At 36.8% G+C, this 19,700-nt stretch overlaps 2 protein-coding genes across 2 annotated transcripts; both read right to left on the bottom strand.

Annotated features, from left to right (window-relative positions):
* Positions 1-226: 226 nt before the first annotated feature.
* LOC111450033 lies at positions 227-5,368 on the bottom strand. The gene is made up of 2 exons (XM_023090174.1): positions 1,881-5,368; positions 227-1,615 (listed from the first exon to the last, which is right to left on the bottom strand). The coding sequence occupies exon 1, from the start codon at positions 5,285-5,287 to the stop codon at positions 4,553-4,555; it is 735 nt and encodes a 244-aa protein (XP_022945942.1). The 5' UTR covers positions 5,288-5,368; the 3' UTR covers positions 227-1,615; positions 1,881-4,552.
* Positions 5,369-11,015: 5,647 nt separating this feature from the next.
* On the bottom strand, positions 11,016-13,075 carry LOC111449846 (peroxidase 60). The gene is made up of 4 exons (XM_023089924.1): positions 12,862-13,075; positions 12,600-12,779; positions 12,088-12,244; positions 11,016-11,493 (listed from the first exon to the last, which is right to left on the bottom strand). The coding sequence occupies exons 1-4, from the start codon at positions 13,072-13,074 to the stop codon at positions 11,075-11,077; spliced, it is 969 nt and encodes a 322-aa protein (XP_022945692.1). The 5' UTR covers position 13,075; the 3' UTR covers positions 11,016-11,074.
* Positions 13,076-19,700: the final 6,625 nt, after the last annotated feature.

Raw genomic sequence — 19,700 nt, forward strand, 5'->3', positions numbered from 1 at the left:
TCTCAATTTGTAACATTAAGATGAGATTGAGAAGAATGCTATATTGCGAATAGGTGTAAGTCTTACGACTCGTAAACACTTCATGTTGACGGTATGATATTGTCTGTTTTAAATATAATCCTACTTTCAATTTTATCCAAAAGGCTTCCATACTTCGTGAAAATGGTGTACCTCTTCACTCATGTATACCCATTTTGATGGATATCTCCATGGCTAACAACTTTTCTGTTCTAACATTCAAGAATTCAAGAATTCTATTGATACAGCGTCATGGATTTACGAGGTAATTGTCATGACCTCCTCTACCACCATATTTACAATCATGACCACAACCATGCCCACGACCTTTACTTTCCTTATTGTGACTACTATGTTCCTTCTTACCTGAAAAGAAAGAATCAACTACATCTTTTCTTTTCATCCATGCAAGCCAAGCCACTTCTCATATTTGAGTAAAAAATGGTTCTCCTCCTCGCTATCGTCATAGCCACAAAGTCCCTTCTTATGGACTTTAAACGACCAATGACCTCAACCGACATGTTCTTAAGGTCACTGTACTGCTCAACGGAGGTAATAATCTACATGAATCTTGGGGGAACAATTCGAAGAAACTTCTTGATGATGAATATCTCCTTCACCTTGTACCTAACGAACGGATGTCGGTGACGATTGTCGTCAACTTCATGACAAATTCGTCTATTGACTCACCATTCTTCATAAGGAGAGCCTCAAACTCGCTCTTCAAGGCCTATACACGCCCACAAGCAGTATCTCCCATACTGCCAACAAATATTAGTCTAAAAGACGATTTATTACCTTATTCCTAAAGAGGGAGACGCGTGAAATGCAAAATAAAAAAGTACGCATCTAGCTCATCAAAACAGATCCTATTAACATTACAATTGACAATATCAAAAGACGATTTATTACCTTATTCCTGAAGAGGGAGATACGTGAAATGCAAAATAAAATAGTACACATCCTGCCTCATCAAAACCGATCCTATTAACACTACATTTGACAATACCAAAAGATGATTTATTACCTTATTCCTGAAGAAGGAAGAAGGAGATACGGTACACATCCTGCCTCATCAAAACCGATCCTATTAACACTACATTTGACAATACCGTTAGCAGCCCAACGTATCTATAGTCTAAAAGACAATTTATTACCTTATTCCTAAAGAGGGAGATACGTGAATTGCAATATAAAATAGTACACATCCTGCCTCATCAAAACAACTGAACTTGTTTCTCTTTAAGACTTGGCAAGAAAAGGGTATTAATGGTGAAAATGAGGGAGCTGAGACAGGACAGGACAGCCATTACCCCTGCTAAATTTTCAGCCAAACTTCATGTCTTTTAGAGGGACAATCAGAAGATTTGATTATATTAGAGGTCCAGAAACAAACACGTCAAGATTCATATAGCCATAATTCAGAAAGAACCTGAATTTGATAGTGTCGCTTCTCAGATGCAAAAAACATCGACAAACAATAACGATCCTCTTTCTTCCCGTGCTTCCAGTGGAATCTATTAAGAATATTAACAAACAAAATGATTCTCCTCCTTTGGAGTCCTGTGCTGAAGATTGTAAATCTGTTAAGAAATATCTGCGAGATGCAGGCAACAGTCATTCAAATATTCACCATATACACCTACAAATTAGTAGCTGAATCAATATATCTTTAAAAAATGTGTTTAAATCTTGTCAAGAAAGGTACAAAAAAGTTATAAAAAAAAACTTGTAGGTTGTTGAATGGTATTCATGGATGTCAATACAGGAATAACGTATAGTTCGCATGCAGTGATAAAATGATCTAGGAAATACTACAATAGCATATATAGTATCATCATTTGCAGCTAGCCTGCAAATACCTGTAACTGTCATTCTGAAGTAACTGCTGCTTCATAGAGAAGGAAAGTTGTCTGTCTACACAGTATTGGATAGATATTTCAATCTTCCGTGAACACGATGGTGGAGCCAGGGTTGAAGAAACGAGCATATTAACTTCTCTTTCATCACAATTTCCAGCAACCAAAATATGACAAAAGCAATAATACACGACAGGAGAAAAAAAAAAGGAAATGGAGAACAGGACAAGACGATGGAGACAAAGAAGAACATAACTGTCCAGAAATCATAGAGATGAGTGGCCTCCTTTTTGAAGAAAGTCAAGCTATCACACGGCCTATAACAAATCTATAAGAATATAATTAAGATACAAACAAATAAATCTCAAATGAGGTGTACTCCATTCACAAGTTAGGTGCAGCAGGTGACATTAAGGGCAATAGTAGGTGGAAAATCCATCCCCAGAATGATATTGAACTCAGTCGAGATAGAACAGACTCATAGCACCTTTGATGCGAAACACTGAATTCTTTTTCAAAGTTGGGGCAAATGATGTGGGATAATAGTATATTTGATTATTCCCCCTCTTGGAATTGTAATAGTTTGCTGTTGATCATATTATTCAATAGAGTTTCTTAAGAGTTTACTCTCAAATTTGAGGGATTTCTTCTTCGTTCTCGGGATGAATTTCCTAGTTAAATCCGCTGCATCAAGTTCCTATCTCATGGAAAACAGTTCAACTAAGTGTTTACTGAAGACACTGAAAAAGCAAACAAATTACTTCCGTAGGTCATGCAACATTACCACTATAAAGGATCTATCAAGAAATTTATAAACTGAAAAGAGTGGAAAATTCTAATAGAACAACTGAATATATATCAATCAAATCCTACTCTATCCATGCAGATTGTTACCTTTAGTCAATGCACCTACCAAATGAAAAGCATTCAAGTTTCATAGGTTCGATAACAGGAAGCCATACCTAGCCTACTCTAGTTCCCTCAACTTCCTGCATACCAAAACAGGATAACGTAACGAAAACATAATAAAAAGTAACTTGATGTTCATTTGAGGAAGAGAATCACAGAATGGTATCAGATCGTACGCCTGGAACCGTACAATTTCGGCGATTACAAAAATCAAAGAGTATCTCCCTCTCCCTTAGTGTCTTTCCACTTCTGTCGTTCGGGAGCAAACAGTTTGCCCAATTCTTTTGAATCCCGGCCCGGTTTATCCCCACTAACCAATAAATTACGTTACGACCACTGAACAAACTTGGTTGACAAACATAGTTTATGCGCCGCTAATGTAGCGGCTTATCGAGATGATTACCCAGGAACTTATTTTGGAGCACCATTTGATCTAGTATTCTTTCTAGTAAATAATAAAAAAAATTGAATTGAAAATAGTTTCATAGCATATACCGTGATTCTCAGCATTCGTTTCGACCACTTTTCCCTTGTATGTTATTTGATTTTCACTAGATCTTTATGGATTGCTCATGTTCCTTCGCTCTCCTCTCCAATTATATGTTCCTTCACTCTCCTCACCATTTTTCCCTTTCGACCATTTTTCTCTTTATTCTCAGCATTCATACTTCCTTCACCCTCTTCGCTCATGTTCCTTCACTCTCCTCTCCAATTATTCCCCTCTTTACTCCCTCTCCCTACATCGCATCGGTAGGTACTCTGTCTTAAGTTCAATATAGGCCTTTCATATGTGACATTAAGCATCACTGATCTCAGAAAAGGAAAGAAAAGAAGAATAGAAATAAACTCAAGAGGATGTGTCTCCCAATGCAGAAACTGAGGAATAGCATTGAACAGAAACGAATAATTCTGGTCCCTGTGCTACAAACCCCAATGAACAGACATGTAGGGCTAAATTTCATCAAGGTTATAATTATCACTGCAAGAACCCTTCATAAATAACACATCTAATCACTCACAACTAGTCAGCATTCAGATAAAGAAAACACAAGACTATCACACTCCTGCAGAGGTATCGAAAGCTCAATACTAACCAGAAACAAACACCTCTCAACACCATGTATAAAACATGAAACACATTTCGAGCGTTCGTCCAAGGAATTTGGTAAAGTTTCAACTAGTGTTCATATTAATAACTTCGTTTAGCATAATTGAGCTCTCAATTATAAACAGGATGGTAAAATCCTCTATTTTAGTGGATAAAGGAAACAATGAAGCAAATTAAACGCACTCCATTTGGGACTTCTTTTACCGAAGTTTATTGTTCTTTGCAAGGCTTGTACCAAATAGTTCTATGTAGAATAACCAACTCCGGATGAACTAGTGTAATGGAAGGGAAGAGAACAAATATGAACACTTTAAACTGAAAAAGTAGGTGCAAATGTAACAACATTACGGGAATTTAATATGAATAGATTGGAAAAATGTTCTTAGATAATGATCAAACCTACAAATAAACTTCAAAGTAAAATCTTAAACACCCTTCAGATAATTACAATTCCAATTCCAATTCCAATTCCAATTCCAATTCCTTCTTACGATGAGTGTCAAGCAGATTCAAATATTCCTGGACCCTCAATACTCCAAAAAGAGCGACACAAACAGTCGTCAAAGTGAACCAGACACTCGCAGACTGGCGAATATTGTCAAACGACGAAGAACTAAGCAAATCAATTCTCCAAAAGTAATTAAAGCAGTTCAAATCCCTAATCAAGAAAACCTGTTCGTCTCCAAACAGCATTTCGAACCTGGCGAAGATCCCTGCCCTTTAACGTCCTTCCCGCACCCTCGAGTACCGAGCAAGACAACAATGGCGATTGAGCCAAACTTCTGGCGACAATTTCATGAGGCGGCAACATCTCCCCATCACTTTCATCAACATCATCCACATCTATCTCTTGGTGTCTCTGAACCGCCGCCTTGGACATCATTGGCACATTGACCGGAGCGGACTGGTACTTCAACGATGAAGAAATCGGCAAGGGCAACCGCTCGAGAGGAGGTTTAGGGATAGTCGGAATCATCCGAGAAGAGGAAGGGGAAGAGGAAGAGGAGGAGGAGACGGAGGCCTTGTGGTAGAAATACGAGGAGTTGCGAAGGCTGGAGGAGGCCTCGTTCTCAGGGAGGGCAGCGAGAATACCGAAGGTCTCAGACTGGGGGAAGCCCTTGTGATGCTGGAGGTGATGAATATGGTGGCGAGGAGTGGAGGAGGAGGAGGAGGAGGGAGTGGAGTGGGTATGGTGGGCGGAATCGGCGGCGAAATCGCCAGTCCAGAAGACGTCGTCCTCGTTGAGCTCGCTGTTGTTGTCGTCGTTGTCGAGGGCGTTGGCGGAGGTAGGGTTAGAAGGTCGGGGGGAGGGAGAAGAGAAGGAGAGAAGGAAGCGCTCGGAGGAGGGGGATTTCCGGTGGCGGAAACGGGAGGAAGGAGGGGTGAGGTCCATTCGGAATGGCAATGGCGGGTCCGTAGGGAAATCTGAATTTGAGAACAGAAGGAACACAGCCGCCTCCAATCCTTCGGGGGAACACTGCTTTTCTATTTTTTTTTCCTTTTTTTTTTTTTTCTTTATATAATAATAATAATCTTTTTTATTTATTTTTTGGAAATTTGAATTGGAATCAAATCTATTGGAATACGATTACGATTTAGCTTGCTTTTTACTTAATATATTAAATACTCACTCATCACTCCTTAGTTTACATTATTTATTTCTCTCTTTCTTAAATATTTTCAACCTTGCTTTACCTAAAAAGTATTCCGAACTTTTATTATAACTTTTTTACTATACAACTTTTACCCCGAGAGGTTTCCACGGTTCATTCTCTTTCCCAAGAGATGTGGGATCTCACAATTCACCTTAGCGTCCTTGTTTCCTTCTCCAATTGATATGGGATACCCCAGTACACTCTCCTTCAAACACAAGCGTCCTTGTTAACACATTGCTCGGTGTTTGACTCTGATATCATTTGTGATTCACCCTCATTTGGGGCTTAGCATCCTCGCTGACACTTGTTCCCTTCTCTAATTGATGTGGGATACCGCAATCTACTTTCCTTCGGGGCTCAGCGTCCTTACTAACACATTGCTCGATGTTTGGCTTTGATACCATTTGTAACGCCCTAAGTCCATCACTAGCAGATATTGTTCTCTTTGAGCTTTCTCTTTCGGGTTTTCTCTCAAGGTTTTTAAAACGCGTATGCTAGTGAGAGGTTTCCATACCCTTATAAAGAATGCTCCGTTCTTCTCTCCAACCGACGTGGGATCTCACAATGATAAACAATAAACTGCATATCAATGTGGTACTCTTTAATGTCTAAGTTAAACAAAATTTGACCTAAGTTTTTCGGTTTTCTTTTTTCTATAGATGTGAATTTTTATTGAATTAGAACTACAGATTAATTGACCTATCGAAAAATCACTTGCATAGGTTGAACCACCTTAACTCATTTTATTTACGTTAGCCAATTGGACCTCCTTTAGGCTAGTTTGGTCTTAAGATAAAAGACTTGCCTTCGACCTTGGTTGATTGGACCAAAAGTGCGTGTTTGGCCGTGGTTCATTTCAAGGTTTTTCTCGGTTCATATTTTTATTCAATTTTAAAATTTTTGAAGGATCAAATTAATTTTTTAAAGCTCACAAATTTGAAGAAAAAAATCAGCTATATTGCCAATTATTTCCATACTAGACACATGTGTTCATTTTCATTAATTACATACAAACATTTTCATTAATGATTTTCAAATAAAAGACTATTTTAAGGTAAAAATAAAAAATATATTATTTTATCTACAAATATTTACTAGTTACAGTATAAAAGGATAATGATTACAGTAACAAATAAAAATATTATATTTAATAATTTAGATTTTTTTATTATATATATATATATATATATATATATATATATATATATATATAGAATATTATTTTTTGTTTCAATTTCTTCTTTAAATTTGATTGGATTTGATTTGATTTTTTTTTTCTTTTTTGTGCATGTCAAATATAAATGAAAATAAACAAAAATATTTTAAACCATTGCAATTTATTTTAAAAAAATAAATTCCATAAAAAGAAATTATAATTCTTATTAAAAAAAATATTATTTAAAATTGTACTCTTTTTTCAGTATATTTATAGGGGAAAAAAATAGAAAATATATCTAAATTGTGAATCAAGTGAGTTGAGAGGTGAATCTAGCATTGTTTGAGAAAGAGGAATCTAGCATCTTTTCTCTTAGATTCCTCCTTTTCTTACGTCTACAATGTGATTAAAACGTATTAATTTGGAATCTATTCTCCTACACTAACGTTTCTTTTTAAATTGTTGATTATAACAAAAAGTGCATTAAAATATTAAACTATTGAGTTACTAAGATCTTAGGAAGATTTTGTCAGACACTCTTTATAGGTTTAGGACGTTGTACATAGACTAGTAAGTTCATGTACCATCTAAAAAGAAAATATGAGTGAATGTAAAAATATTTAGTAATTAGTCTTATTTGAAGCATTGAAGCTATATTGACACTGAATATTGCATATCTAGATCAATTATGCACAAAAGTATTCTAATACCTAAAGACGCTATGTTTAAGTGAGCAATTGACTAATTCCATATTGAATCAACTATGGTGCTTTGTGGGTTAGGCCTAGAAAGTCAAGCGCCACTGGAGGCTACTCTCGAATTCTCAAAGTTAAGAACCAACTATGGCATCTTTATCGGTCGATCCTGTAACGCAAAGTTGTTATGTTGTGGAGACTGTATCCTATTTAGTTTCTAAGAAAGAATCCTATCCTCTTATTTAATTTTGAAAAGGGGTTATCGTATTTGAAACTACTTGAAGTCATATATAGACAAACCTTAGTCGTCGTGGAGTTTTGCTTCCCGGTATTTCTAGGTATATTCTTCTTTGTGTCTTCTCTTTTTTGTTCTTCATGTTCTTCATCTAGATCGATTGTTTGAATTGTGCGATCCTAACAAATAGTATCAGAGCAAGGAGAGATTCACCATAATGTGTGAAGGTGGAAGTTTCAAAGATCGAGATCAAGAACTTTGATGGATCGACAAGTCGAATAGTTTCTAAAAGATGTAGATTGAAGATTATCTGTATTGAAAAGATCTTCACGAACCCTTGTCTAGGGTGAAGGAAAATTCCATGACCATGAAACAATGAACCCTTCATCTACAAAGTTGGATAGGCTCAGTTCAACTATCATTTCATATGTTACAGGCTGATTCGATTGAGCAAGGACCACTTTGAGCTTCAGAAGTGAATATTTGCACGGTTGAAGTAGCGGATGAAGTTGCAAGAATCATTTCATGAGTTGCTAGAAAACTTTATTTATTAGTTTTAATTTCATAATTCTTGTAACGGGCAAAAGGGGCGGAAGTTATTTGTCAAATTGGCATCGTATTTTGTGGAGATTTAATAAATACCCACAAATTTTTATGTAAAAGAAGTAGATTGTTGATGAATGAAATTGAGATCTCAAATGGAGACTTTTACCCCTATAAATTTGAGCATCATCTTTGCCATTTCGATTCTAAGTTGAAACAATTCTTGTGGTAGATTGCATCCGAGCTATTCAATCAAGTCTTGATCAAGTTCGATTCTAAAGTCTCGATTTAGAACAAGGTTCAAAATCTTGCTTCTAGATTTTTTTATCCTAAGAGGTAATTAAATTCCAGCTTATCTCTTGGTTGATCCGAATTTTGTATAAGGATGTGTTAATTTCTTTGATTCAAAGGTTCTTACTTCAACGAAAGCTTGAATCATCGGGCTGAGGATTAGGGTTGCATTATCACTGTCCTTACACTTCTTGACATCATCAGCATGCCCAACGATGTTTTACATGCCTTGTGCTTGTAAATTAACACACATCTTTAACGTCCACGCTAAGTCGTTACTTTTAGTGAGTAACGGGAACTAGAATGTTACACAGTCCTCTTTTTTGCTCTTCTTCGGCATTACATCTCCTCTAGTGACGTTGTATGATGACAACATCTGTTTCAACATCCTAGTTTTGATATCAAATGTTGGTTTTGACCCTTGATCGAAGCGCATTGAAGCGAGTAACCGAAAGAGAATGAAACATTCACAAAACAAACTTTGTACGAAAATACTTTAGTCACAATATTTTTTGACATCTTCAATAAAACATAAAATTGATGGCTATTTAAATAAACAAAAATACTAATAATTCTTCTCCTATAAATACTCTACCATTCATAACTTCTCAATATATGATTGCCATATCCAATGATTCCAATCAGATACTTAATGTTCGATTTTGAATAAGTCGAGCTTATTAACTCACAGAAAACTTGACAAAGGTGGCTTTTGTGGGTGAGGGAACTCATCGAAGGCAGAGCGAAGGCCATTGAAGGTGAAGAAAGAGCTATTGACGGTCGATCAGAGAAACGCTTCTATCTCACCCAATAACTAATGGTCTCACCTGATCATGTTCATAGCCTAGATGGCTTCTAGTTGACTTAGCTAAAACCTAGTACCAGCCTTAGACTTCCTCAACTCTCTTGTTGTAAGAGTCCAAGTCCACTGTGGTCTTTTCCCGTAAACTCTCTTGTTGTAAGAGTCCAAGTCCACCGCTAGCAGATATTGTCCTCTTTGGACTTTTCCTTTCCAGCTTTCTCTTATGGTTTTAAAATGAGTCAGGGAAATGTTCCCACACCCTTATAAAGGGTGTTTCGTTATCCTCCCCAACCAATGTGGGATATCACAATTCACCTCCCTTCAGGGTCCAGCGTACTCGCTGACACTCGTTCCTTTCTCCAATCGATGTGGGACCCTCACCAAATCCATCCCCTTTGGGAATAGCGTCCTTACTGGCACACCGCCTCGTGTCTAACCCCCTTCGAGGAACAACGTCCTTACTGGCACACCACCTCGTGTCTACCCCCCTTCGGGGGGTAGCGTCCTTACTGGAACATTGCCCGGTGTCTAGCTCTGATACCATTTGTAACAGCCCAAGTCCACAGGTAGCAGATATTGTCCTTCGGGCTTCCCCTCAAGGCTTTCAAAAAAAGTTTGTTAGAGAAAGGTTTCCACACTCTTATAAAGGATGTTTTGTTCTCCTCCCCAACCAATATGAAATATCACGGTTGTCGATAATAGAACATTAGTATATTTACTTTCATTGTTGAGTTATACTAATATGGTATACCTATTAAGCTATCTAGTTGCAATATTATTCATGACACTTGTTATTACACATCAAAGAAAGTTCATGAAGCTATTAAAAAATTAAAAATTAAGAGGGGATTACTATATGTAATTTTCAATTATCAAAGTTAATGGATAAGTTTTATAAGAAGACACATTATGCTTAGCCACATAAGAGATATACATGGCCACTAATAAGTCATGGAAATAAACTTGATTATATTAAATTTGTACGAGTATTTATATACTTTGGCTCGTTATGCACTGTCGTCAGTCTCACAGTTTTAAACGTGTATATTAAGAATATGTTTTTACACATTTATAACAAATTGCTTCTCAATAGCTTTGGGTCATTAATATTTAACCCAAATCCATTTAGTGTTCGGTTTTTGATGTAGTTGGAATTCAATTATTTTTGTCGAGATGGGGTTGGTGTTCCGTGTACCCTCAATACAAGATCGAAAAGAATGATTGGATGGATGTCCGGACATTGAGAAGGAAGGACGCTTTCAAAGGCGAAAGGCCTTGGGGAGATACCAAGTGTGATCCATGGATCTCCGATCGAGAAATCATATCCAAACTTCGTAGCTAGTTTGCACTCAAACATCTTAATAGTTAAAGGAAAGGAAATCAACAGAGACTCTGCTGGAGGTTTGAAGAAAAACAAAGACGAAGCCTTGTTCACAAAGTGTTCACTTCTTTTTCGCCAAGTTTCATTCAATTTGTTGTGGATTGAATGATGGAATAACCAACCAGCAGCTTTACCGAGTTTACGAGATAAAGGGCACAGTGAACTGTAATTGTGAAAAGGTTGGAAGATCTCGCCAAAGAAGGTGATAGCTAAATAAGCTTCAAGTCCGACCACAATCGAGCGTAATTTGATTGGATTAGCTTTAAGTTTTCCAATTTTATTATTCAACATAAATTACAAAAATAATAGGAATGAAATTAAGGAAATTGAAAGTTTTAAGAGTATACAAACCAAACTCACACAAAAAAAAAAAAAAAATGATTACATGAAAAAATAGAAACTTATTAGGGAAAAGGTGATCATCACCATGCTGAATTAACAGCCTCACATGTTCTTCTAATCTCCCCATCAGACCCAGTGAGAACTCCAAATCTTCCCATCTTGATCATGGCATCTCCAAATTTGGAAGCGAAGTCGAATCCGAACGCCACCCTCGTCACCAAATCCTTCGTTAACGGATGCAAAGCAAGTTGTTGATCGATTTCCAGTATGCCTCTTCGTTGCCATATTTGCTTGTGAAATGACTTGTCAACGACGAAAGAACTCATACTGGTTTGGTCGAGAAATACGACGTTGTTGTCGTTAGAATCTTCAGGACATTGGTCTCTTAGGTTGCCGAGAAACCACGAGTCGATGGTCGGGTCAGGTCTCCCTGTCTTCTTGTAGTTATAGAGGCGATCCTTGAAGAATAAGCATTGTGATACACCAACGGTATGGCCGCCTGTTTGTGTTTTGGGGACACAACAATGATCAGAAACTTTAAGGTTGTTTCTTTTAAGATTTTTTTTTTTTTTTTTTTTTAGATCGAAAAATTAGATCAATCCTATTCGAGTTAAGTTCGTTATAAATTTATTTGGGAGTTGAGCTCAAATAAATTAAAAAAAATAAAAATTTTGGTTCATGGATTACCCTAGAACTAGATTGGATTACCCTCGAACTAGATTAAGTTGAACGAAGTCAAATTATATATTTTTATTTAATTTTAATTTTTTATTATTTATTCTCTAACCATTTTTAAAAATAATTTTTAGTGGTTTGAAATATAAATTTTCAAAATATATATTGAGATGAAGTTACAAAATAAATAAATAAATATTTTATTTATTAACGTTTTATTTTTATTAAAAATAAAAATTTAAATAAATGACTTGAAAAACTTGAACCAACCCAACCCTTGTGTTAGATTAGGTCGTGTTCACGATGTAATAAGGGTTGTCTAGGTTTATTAGCCAAATAATTAGGTTGGGTCTTATCTGACCGAACTCAACCCAACCCACAAACACAACTACTAATATTATGTATTAGGGATACCCACCAAGAAGATAAACCATATCTGTAGCAGTAAGGTTCCTATCAGAGAAGGCTTCAATGGAGTCTGGAACTGAAATCGAAGGCCCCGGAAGATCCACATTTTTCGCCGGTTTGAACCCGTCTCTCCGTCCAGTTTCGACACGGTATCGTGCTCCTCCAGCCTGCAAATATCATAGTAACAAAATTTACAATGCATTTGAATATTGTAATAGCTCAAGCCCACCGTTAGCAAATCTTTGCCGTTTTAGCCCGTAAAACGTATCTGTTGGGAAGAGGTTTCGACACCCTTATAAGGAATGCTTCGTTCCCCTCTCCAATCGACGTGGGATCTCACCCACCGGTAGAAAGTGAAAAGAGAAAGAAACTAGCAGATATTATCCGTTTTAACCCATAAAACACGTCTCTTAGGAAGAGGTTTCGACATCCTTATAAGGAATGATTCGTTCTCCTTTCTAACCAACGTAAGATCTCACAAAAATACTCGTAAAGAATGAAAAGAGAAAGAAACATGCAAACCAAATGAACAGCATCTCTGGTAGCCATAGCTATAATATCAGCACACGAGACAACGCCAGGACAAACACTCTCCACAGCAATCTTAACTTCATCAATCAAATCATACCCTCTAACGCTCAAATTCGGCGGAGCGAGCTTCTCGCTATCGCTCCCATCGAGGAGTAGGGAAGCGTCGCATCCCTTCAAAATTCAAACACAAAACATTCAAACACCAACCACAACAACAACAACTCACAAACACACAAACCAAAAGACAACTTACAGACACAAAGCAATCATGGAACTGCAAGCGAAGAAGAGCAGCTACAAGAGTGCCATCATTTTCAACGGCGTCGGCAACAACACCGGCAACAATGGATTCAACATCTCTAAACCCACATTTTCCTTTGTAAAACCCCACTTGAAGAGCTCCAAAGCTAAGCGATGCGAAGCTGAAGAACAGTATGAGGCCTAAGGCAATGACCTTTGTTGACATTGTTATGGGTTATGCTTTGTCAATTATTATTGGCATGCACAGTTCTTGGAGATAGGTATTTATAATGGAAAGAAACCCTTTATAATTGGGTGAAAATGGGGTGCACGATTACAATATTTTAGCTCGATCCCAAGACGTGCAATTGGATCATGAATTGTTTATTTGAGAAGTTTGGGGAAAATCTGAAAGGAGATCAGGAGTATACATATTATATCTGTTTAGATTCAATTTGGAAGAATCAATGTATGATTGGTTTAATCAAATTTTTAAGTGTTATGAATATTCTAATACCAAGTTGCACAATTATTACTATTATTATTATTTTTGGAAATCCATTATTATTTTAGTTGGATGATCTTTAAACAGCTTTCCCTAAAAAAAGTTCTAAATTAAAAAAAATACCATATTTTATACTTTGTGTCTAAAAAATGGAAACTGTGGAACTTTCAAAAAAATATTCTTTTAATACTCTCCAAATTTAAAAAAAAAAAAAAAACTTTAAGTAATGTATTTAAAAATACTTATAAATTTTTAAAAGAAGCTTTAACACTCTTTACCTTTGTAAAAAAAAAAAAAAAAAAAAAAAAAAAAAAAAAAATTCTTACCGTCAATAATATGAATGAAAGCTGTCTTATTGATATCTTATAGATTATCTCCATACTTTTTAATGTTACTTTTAAAAGTTCACGATTAGCTTTGAAACGTGACACTAACTGTAATAATATTTTTGAACTTTTTTTAAAACGTTAAAAAGTATTTTTGAAGTTTTTAAACTTAGTTTTTTTTTTTTTTGAAGTTTTTTAAAAAAGTAAGGTATTAATGAAACTTTTGAAAATTTAGAAGTATTTTTTAGACAAAGCATAAAGTTCGGGTATGTGATATTCATACATGTGAATGTTTGCTAAAACCACCACACTTAAATGGTGGTGAGAGTTCTCTTATTTATAATCATTTACAGAATAGAGAAATATGGTAAATTACAAATAATATGGAAAGAACAACAAACAAAAGAAAAGAATAATAAATGAATACAATATATTTGCCTTTAATAAAAGAGTAGATATTTGCCTTATAATGAACAGTCAACTATCCTTAACACCTCCCGCAAGCTGAGCGTCGGATTTGAACGAACGTGAAACTTAGATCTGAAAAATTCAAAGAGAGGTCGAGAAATACTTTTTGTGAAGATGTCAGCAACGAGATGAGAAGGTACATATTGTGTGCAAAGTTTGCCAGCAATAACAAGTTCTCGAAGGAAATGATAATCTAGTTCAACATGTTTGGCCCACTTGTGAGAAACAGGATTAGAGCTAAAAAAAAATAGCACTTTTATTGTCACATAAGAGTAAGGGTTGCTGTGAAATAGGGACCTTAAGGTCATGCAAAAGATGCGTAACCCAAAGAAGTTTAGCAGCAGTTGTGACAAGAGCACGATACTTAGATTCACAGCTGGAGCGTGAGATAGTAGGTTGCTTTTTGGCACTTCAAGAAACGAGATTGTTACCATGATAAATAGAATAGCCGGATGTAGAACGACGAATATCGGGACAACCAGCCCAGTCAGCATCCGAATAAGTGACTAGCGTACTAGGAACAGTGGATGGGCGAAAGATAAGGCCAAAATGGAGTGTTCCTTTGACATAGCGAAGAATACGTTTGACAGCAAGAAAGTGATCTATAGTAGGAGCATGCAAGAATTGACTAACAGAATTGACAGCATAGGCAATATCTGAACGCGTAATAGTCAAGTACTAAAGGGCGCCAACAAGAGATCTATAGAAAGTAGGATCAGAGAAAGGAGAACCATCAGCAGTCAGATGTTGAGAAACAACCATGGGAGTGTGGACTGGTTTGCTATCGAGCAACTTAGCACGAGTAAGAATATCTCGAGCATATTTTAACTGACTAATAAAGAGACCATTAGGAGCGGGTGAAGCTCCAAGACCAAGAAAGTAACTCAAAGAACCCAAATCTTTGGTAGCAAACTCAGAATGAAGCTTGCGAGTAAAGCTATCAATAAGAGATGAGTTGTTGCCGGTAACAATGATGTCATCAACATAAAGAAGCAAATAGATAAGGTTAGATTGCTGATGAAAGTCAAAAAGGGACGTGTTAGCGCGACTGCAAGAAAAACCAAGTGTGAGAAAAAATGAGCTAAAACGCTGAAACCAGGCGCGAGGAACTTGCTTTAAGCCATAGAGGGCTTTCTTTAATAGACAAACATGAGTGGAAAATCGAGGATCAATATACCACAAAGGTTGTTCCATATGAACACATTCAATAAGAGTTCCATTGAGAAAAGTATTCTTGACATCAAGTTGTCGAATAGGCCATTTATTTGTGACTGCAATAGAAAGCACAACACGGACAGTGGTAGCTTTGACAACCGGACTGAAAGTGTCAGTGTAGTCAAGATCAGGAACCTGAGTATAACCTTTGGCAACAAGACGAGCCTTGAAATGCTCGACGGATCCATCAGGCAAATATTTAATACGAAACACCATTTAGAGCCCACGATGTTGGCGTTGGCAGGGCGAGGAATCAAATTCCAAGTATCATTTTGTTGTAACGCTTGAATTTCTTCATCCATGGCAACAACCTAAGCAAGATTCTTAACCGCAGATTTGAATCCTTTTCGCTTAGTGGATGCAAGAAGAGCAGAAAGAAGTCTAGATGAGCCCAAAATACCAAGATTTGCTGGATGACGAGTGTTGAATATACCCGCTTTGGCTTGTATGATCACAGGATGAGTGCCCAAAGAAGAGGAATCAACAGTAGGTTAAATAGAGGTCGAATTAAAAAGTCGAGGGTGGCAAAGTGGAACCTACAAGAGAAGTATCAACCTGCACAGACTCATCCACAAGGTCAGAACAAATATCACACGGGGATGAACTGGATCGAGGAATGTACGATGATGAAGTGGTAAGGGGGGATGAATCAATATGATAAAGATGTGGTTCCAAGAAATTTGAAATAGGAAGAGAGGAAAGAGGTTGAGCCTGGGAGCTAGGGATAGCAGGAAAGTGAGTTTCATCAAATTGAGCATGGCGGGTGATATATAGCTTAATGGTGACGGGATCAAGACAGCAGAACCCTTTATGAGCAGAACTATAACACAAAAAAATACAAGGAATGTTGCCGGGAGAAAGCTTGTTAGACATATAATCACACAAGTAAAGATAAACACGGCAACCAAAGGGATGAAAATTGTCATCATGTGGAGTGTAGCCATAGAAGAGTTCAAAGGGTGACTTACCTCCAAGAAGTGGAGTAGGCAACCGATTGATAATATAAGTTGCAGTGCTGAAGGCGTCAACTCAAAAATGAGGAGAAAGATGAGAGTGAAAGAGAAGGGCCAAGCCAGTCTCAGTCACATGACGATGTTTTCTCTCAGCACGACTATTTTGAGTAGGTGTATATGGACAAGAGAGTTGATGGTGGATGCCAGAATTACGTAAATGAGTTTTGAAATAAGTGCTAGTAAATTCGGTACCTCCATCACTTTGAAATACCTTGATAGGAGAAGAATATTGATTTTCTACAAATTTTTGAAATCGAAGAAAAATATCAAAGAAATCAGGTTTAAATTTTGAAGGGTAAAGCCAAGTGAATCGAGAATAATCATCAATAAAAATAACATGGTAAAGAAAACCTGAATTTGATTTGATGGGAGAACCCCAAAGATCACAATGAATAAGATCTAACACATGAGACGACCTATGTTCATTGCGGGAATAAGATAATCGATGACTTTTCACACGCTGACAAGTATTACATAATGATGGAGAAGGCAATAAAGAGGTAAGAGAAAGATGACCTTTTTTATTTGAAAAAGAAATAACAGAATGATTCACATGACCCATGCGAGCATGCCATAAATCATATGAAGCACGTAAAGATTTGTTTCTAAGGACTGAAATAAAAGTAGAGTTGCCGCGCTCTAGCACATATAGCACCCATCTCTTTTACTCGTTGCCACCACCCTTCCTATTTGACGATTCTGGATAGTAATAAGATTAGTAAATGTAACTGAGAGAGGAAAATCAAACGTTAATTTATTGATGGAAAGAAGATTTTAGTGAGATGAGGGACAACCAAGACATCTAACAAGTGAATATTTGGAACAGGAGAAAGAGTGCTGGTGTGGGTAATGGGTAGGGATGCACCGTTTCCTACGATCATAGAGTCCTTACCCGTGTAATTTTTAGACTGATCCAAAATAGATGGGTCGAAACCCCAATGTCCAAAAACCAATCAGCAGCATCGGGTCCAAGAATAGAACATGACGTGTTAAAGGCTTTAGCAAGGTGAGCATGAGAAGAATCAGGTCGAACATACCGTTGGTTGCAGCAGTCAACATAATGGCCCTCTTTGCAGCATATTTGACAGTGAGGTGGTCGACGACCCTGACCTGAGTGGGTTCGTCCTCGATTGGAAGAGTTGTTTTTGTGGGAATAAGAACGACCTCGCTGGTTGTTAGAGGAAGCAAGGTGGCTTCCATGGGTGTGACCACGATTAATGGCTGTGAATGCTGTAGGAGTGTAGTCAGAGGACTCAAGGGAGCGCTGAAACAACTCAAAACTTTCAGCTTTAGAGACTAAATCTGCAAAACAGAGGATAGGGGTGAGAGCCATTTGAGTAGTAGAAAAAACTGAACATTCGGTGTCGAGTCTACGAAGGAACCAGTGCACTTTATCAATGTCCTCAACGAGTCTACTAATGATATGAAGTTGGTCACAAATTGTTTTGAAGGCACGGGCATACTCAACAATAGGTTTGGTGCCACGTTTCATCAACTGCAAGTCATCCTTGAGTCTCAGTTCACGAGCTTTTGAATGATGGTTGAACGTAGTTTTCAACGCAAGCGAAACATCACGTGCAGTAGAGAGACCAACGACAACAGCCATGGCTTCCTCGGTGAGAGAGGAGTGCAAAAGACAGAGAAGTCGTTGATCGGCTGCTCTCCACGCCAAATATTTGGGGTTGAGTGTTGAGGAGGTTTTTGGTTCAAAGCGAGGTGGTGGAACCATAGTTCCATCAACATAGCCCAGCATGTCTTGACTCTCAAGTAGAGGGAGAAGTTGGCTTTTCCAAAGAAGATAATTGGAGGAAGAAAGTTTGATGGTGATCATATGAATTAGAGTGCTGAAAGAAAGAAGAAGATGAAGAGGATTTAGAAGCCACAGAGAAGAAAAGATCAGGGTTATTAAACCGAAAGGGCTCTGATATCATGTGAATGTTTGCTAAAACCACTACACTTAAATGGTGGTGAGAGTTCTCTTATTCATAATCATTTACATTTACAGAATAGAGAAATATGGTAAATTACAAATAATATGGAAGAACAACAAAAGAATTAATAATAAATGATTACAATATATTTGACTTTAATACAAGGGCAAATATGGTAAGCTGTGTAAGGCAAATATCTATATTGCTTTATAATGAACGGTCAACTATCCTTAGCAATACATCAAGCAATTTAATCAATTAAGTTTGTAGGCGTTGAAGAGTAAATTTATTTAAACCATTGCTTAGGTTCAACTTACCATAATAAAATTTCACATACGTTTTTCAAAGTATATGAAAATTGATCTTAAAATCTATCTATTACGTTTAAAAAAAAACATAATTAATGTTGAAACCAACGTAATTCTCGAACGAGCAATTGAAAAGATTATGGAGTATCCTCAACTCCTAATAGGTCATGACCGAACTCGAGATCAGGCTAAACAACCTGTTGATCATTTTTGAAACTTTTAGCATGCACACACCTCATAAGAACTTTTGTTTGTCTTTCCATTCTCATATCTACCGTTGGGAAGTCCTTCATAAAAGTTGCTCACCACGTCCAAAATAGTAGGTTTCGACTTTTGAAGCATCGGAATCAGCTAAGAAATGAGGGAAAATCGAAGATACGTATTCTAATTTTTTAATTTTTATTTTTTTCTTAGATGCGTAGATCTTGAGTAATAGCTTCTGAAAATTGTTTATAGCATGTAAGGAGACTATTTTAATCAAGTTTTGTAAGGAAGTACGGGAGAGAAAGCGATTGGAAGTCGGAGTTCCAATTAAGGTCCAAGAACAATAAATTGATTACGTATATCTTTTTTCACTGTGCATGAAATTGAATGATTCTTAATCGAAACTCTGAAACTTTGGTGAAAGAATCAAATTAAATCGAATTTGGTAGAAAAAGATATGAAAATTTTAAAAATCCTATTCATTTTCGTTTCGAACTCAAGGTAAGGACATGCGCCAGCCATATAAAAAATGTAGGACAAATACGTTGAGGTTCGCTTGAACATAGGCGGGATGACCTGTGTCTTGTTTTGGAAAATTGGCAAAAACCCGACCAAGATGAAGCTCAAACCAAGGAACGGGGCGCGATCACTCGAAGTTTCCGTGTGTCACAATCATACTTGTTCAGGATATGTTGTCCATGGTGGATGTGACTAGTTGTCAATTTTTTCTACTCGGGTTATGTTATCAAAGTTGTTGTTGCTTATTCACTTTAGCCTATAGCATTTCGAGTTTTGAAATTCCACTACAATGGTTAATTAATAATAATAAATAAAAAAAACTATTAAATCCATAAATTTAGATATACATAAAACAATATGGTA

Source organism: Cucurbita moschata, unplaced genomic scaffold (assembly GCF_002738365.1).
Source record: "Cucurbita moschata cultivar Rifu unplaced genomic scaffold, Cmos_1.0 Cmo_Scf00011, whole genome shotgun sequence".
NCBI lineage: Eukaryota > Viridiplantae > Streptophyta > Magnoliopsida > Cucurbitales > Cucurbitaceae > Cucurbita > Cucurbita moschata.